We start from the raw sequence: 2,770 nt of genomic DNA on the forward strand, positions 1-2,770 counted from the left end.
CTTCACCATAAAACTCAAACAAGACAATATATATCACTACTAACACTTCCACTGGCTACTTACCTGGCAACGTAAGGGTGTTTGAGAGCTTCTTCAGCTGTAAGTCTTTTATCTGGACTAAACACCAGTAATTTTTCTACAAGATCTATTGCATCACTAGGAGCCCCAGCCAGGACTTCTTTCAGAGGTTTAGGAATGCGACTTCCATGGGGTTTACTTAGTAGAGTAGAGGCATACTGTGATGAGACTAGATGGAGATCTAAAATGGAAAAAGTATATCCGTAATACAAACATACAAATGTATATAAACAGTTGGGTATCCTGGTTTTATTTACATGATATACTTCATTACTCAATAAGTCCTGTCATGAAAATAAAATATCAATGCTTAATGGCTTCTAGTATGATTTAAATACTAAGAATTCCAGTTACAACTCACCTTCTCTGGATGGCGGAGAAATGACAGCCATAATCCTTTCAATTTGGTCGAGTGTTGATGCCCCAGGGAACATTGGCTTCCCTAACAACATCTCCCCAAGGATGCATCCCAAACTCCACATGTCTACACCTAATGTATATCTGATAATAACATGAAATAAAAATTATAATGTAACCAGATACTTAAGCTATCCATATACATGTATTCATACTCACTGAATGCTAAATTTGCCAAGAAGCCACACTGCTCTTCCACACATAAGAAGTCAATTGGTTCATATACAATATGCATGGTGCTATCCACCTATTCATACTAAATGTGTTAACAATCTATCATCAGACCTATTCTCCATTCTGAATATGAGTGTTCAAACTTGTGAAGCGTGAATTGCATTCTGTTCATAGTCAAGGACAGTAATCTCTTTTAATACAACCTTTTTTAGCTTTGTAGTAAATAATAGCAGAAAAGAAACAGAAATGAACATAGAACACAATAGTCTGTCCTCTATGGTTTGAATAGGCTAGATATATCTCAGATATGATTTAACAGATAAAACTAGATATGTGCAAAAGGGGATAAAATGCTCAGAGGAAGAGGGAGGGATTGGTTACTAAAGACAGCAAATCAAAGGCTAATATTCAACATTTCTGATGATAACATAAGTATCCAGTGTCTATAAGTAATGTATGGTTTTATAGGCAATATATACCAACTGGTGAAGTATTGAAATGATTGACATTGCTGCCTTCAAGTGGCTTTTTACTTTCTCTTTGTATCCAGTCTGTTAAGAGTTTGCAATCACATAAAATAGGATATTTCCATGCAAACTACAAATCACTGCCTACTGTGCTCAATGTTTTATTTTTTCCATTTCTTTCAGTTTAATTTATACTAGCAAAGTCACAAGAAATTATGAATAGGCTTCATTTAAAAATGTTGTTGTGTTTTACTTTGACTAGAATGTCAACATGTTTAACATACTTCCCAATGGGCTATTGTTTTAAATCGTTTAAACTACTATGAACCTCTCATCTTTCTACTTATGGATGAGGAAAAGCTATTTACATTAAATTCATACACACCTCTTTGCATTTAAAAGAATTTCTGGAGCTCGGTACCATCTTGTGGCAACATATTTAGTAAGTGATGGGTCTCCTTGAGGTTCAATGCGCGCACAAGGCTCTACCGATCGTGCCAGGCCAAAATCTGCTACTTTTACTCTACAGTCACTGTCTACCAGGATGTTGGATGGCTGAAATAAAAAAGAAACTTGTTTATCATATAACATTACTTTTTGGGCTATCTCTTGAATAGAATTCAAAGGTCATGTACTTAATCTTAATTACTAACTTAAAATTATATATTCTCCAAAGAAAAATTGGAACAAAAATAACCTTAAAACCTCTGCAGGAATACACAAAGTGGTCTCTACAATCCACACAACTCCATCACAAAAAGTCTTCTCAGACCATACAGTCCATATGCACAATAACAGCATGCATAATTTCTATACAAACACAAGAACTGGAGAACTACATGAGTGACAAAACTAGTACAAATCTGCCAAGTCATTTACCAGCTCATCTGAGAGACACGCCAGCCACTCCAAGGTGTGCCAGTCATGTCTCTTGCTCAGTTTTTTTCTCCTTAATCTTAACAATTCACATATATTTAAGTGTTATGTAAAGCATTTCTGTATTAATTTCTTTCAGCTTAGCAATAAAATAATCTCTCCTATCAAATCATGACTATAGGAGTATAATATACAAAAAGTATATCAACAACCAAGAACCATACTTAAATGACTGCTATCTCAAGAATATTACATAAGCAGTACTTTTACGCACCTTAAGATCTCTGTGAATGACAGAGCCTGAGTGTAAGTAGCGAGTAGCTCGGAACAACTGGTACATTATATAGCGTCGGTGAATATCCTCTAGGACATTACCTTTTTTTATCACATTGTGGAGATCTGTTTCTGTCGAGTGAGAATACTGAGGTTTAACAAAAGATTTTTCATAAAAAAGAGATGGAATAAGAACTGTGAGAGGGGGAGATGCAAACAAAAAAGAATAATTACAATAAAGGACACTCAACTGCCCTGGACAAGCATGAATAAATGGAAGCAATCAACATTTCTCAATAACATACCAAAGGCAATATCAGTCTCTATAGTTTCCTAAGACTCAGCAATGACATGTATACCACAAGGCAACAGTTGAATGGTTTGATACAGTGAATGCAAAGAAGGGTATTAACCCAAGTCTAATTGAATCCAGCATTTACTGCGAACTCATAGTATAATGGTTATTTATGTGTTTAATTAAATTT

The 2,770-nt window shown here is 35.0% G+C and overlaps 1 protein-coding gene across 1 annotated transcript in view; it reads right to left on the reverse strand.

Moving 5' to 3' along the window:
- The window catches only part of LOC119593023 (extracellular signal-regulated kinase 2-like), an 86,647-nt gene that overhangs the window by 5,220 nt on the left and 78,657 nt on the right, over positions 1–2,770 (reverse strand). Inside the window, exons 3-6 of the mRNA XM_037941918.1 lie at positions 2,287–2,417; positions 1,522–1,691; positions 440–579; positions 64–259 (exon numbers count right to left, since the gene is read on the reverse strand). Coding sequence (XP_037797846.1) covers positions 64–259; positions 440–579; positions 1,522–1,691; positions 2,287–2,417 — 637 coding nt within the window. The remainder of the gene's footprint in view (positions 1–63; positions 260–439; positions 580–1,521; positions 1,692–2,286; positions 2,418–2,770) is intronic.

This window comes from Penaeus monodon, chromosome 31 (genome assembly GCF_015228065.2).
Source record: "Penaeus monodon isolate SGIC_2016 chromosome 31, NSTDA_Pmon_1, whole genome shotgun sequence".
NCBI lineage: Eukaryota > Metazoa > Arthropoda > Malacostraca > Decapoda > Penaeidae > Penaeus > Penaeus monodon.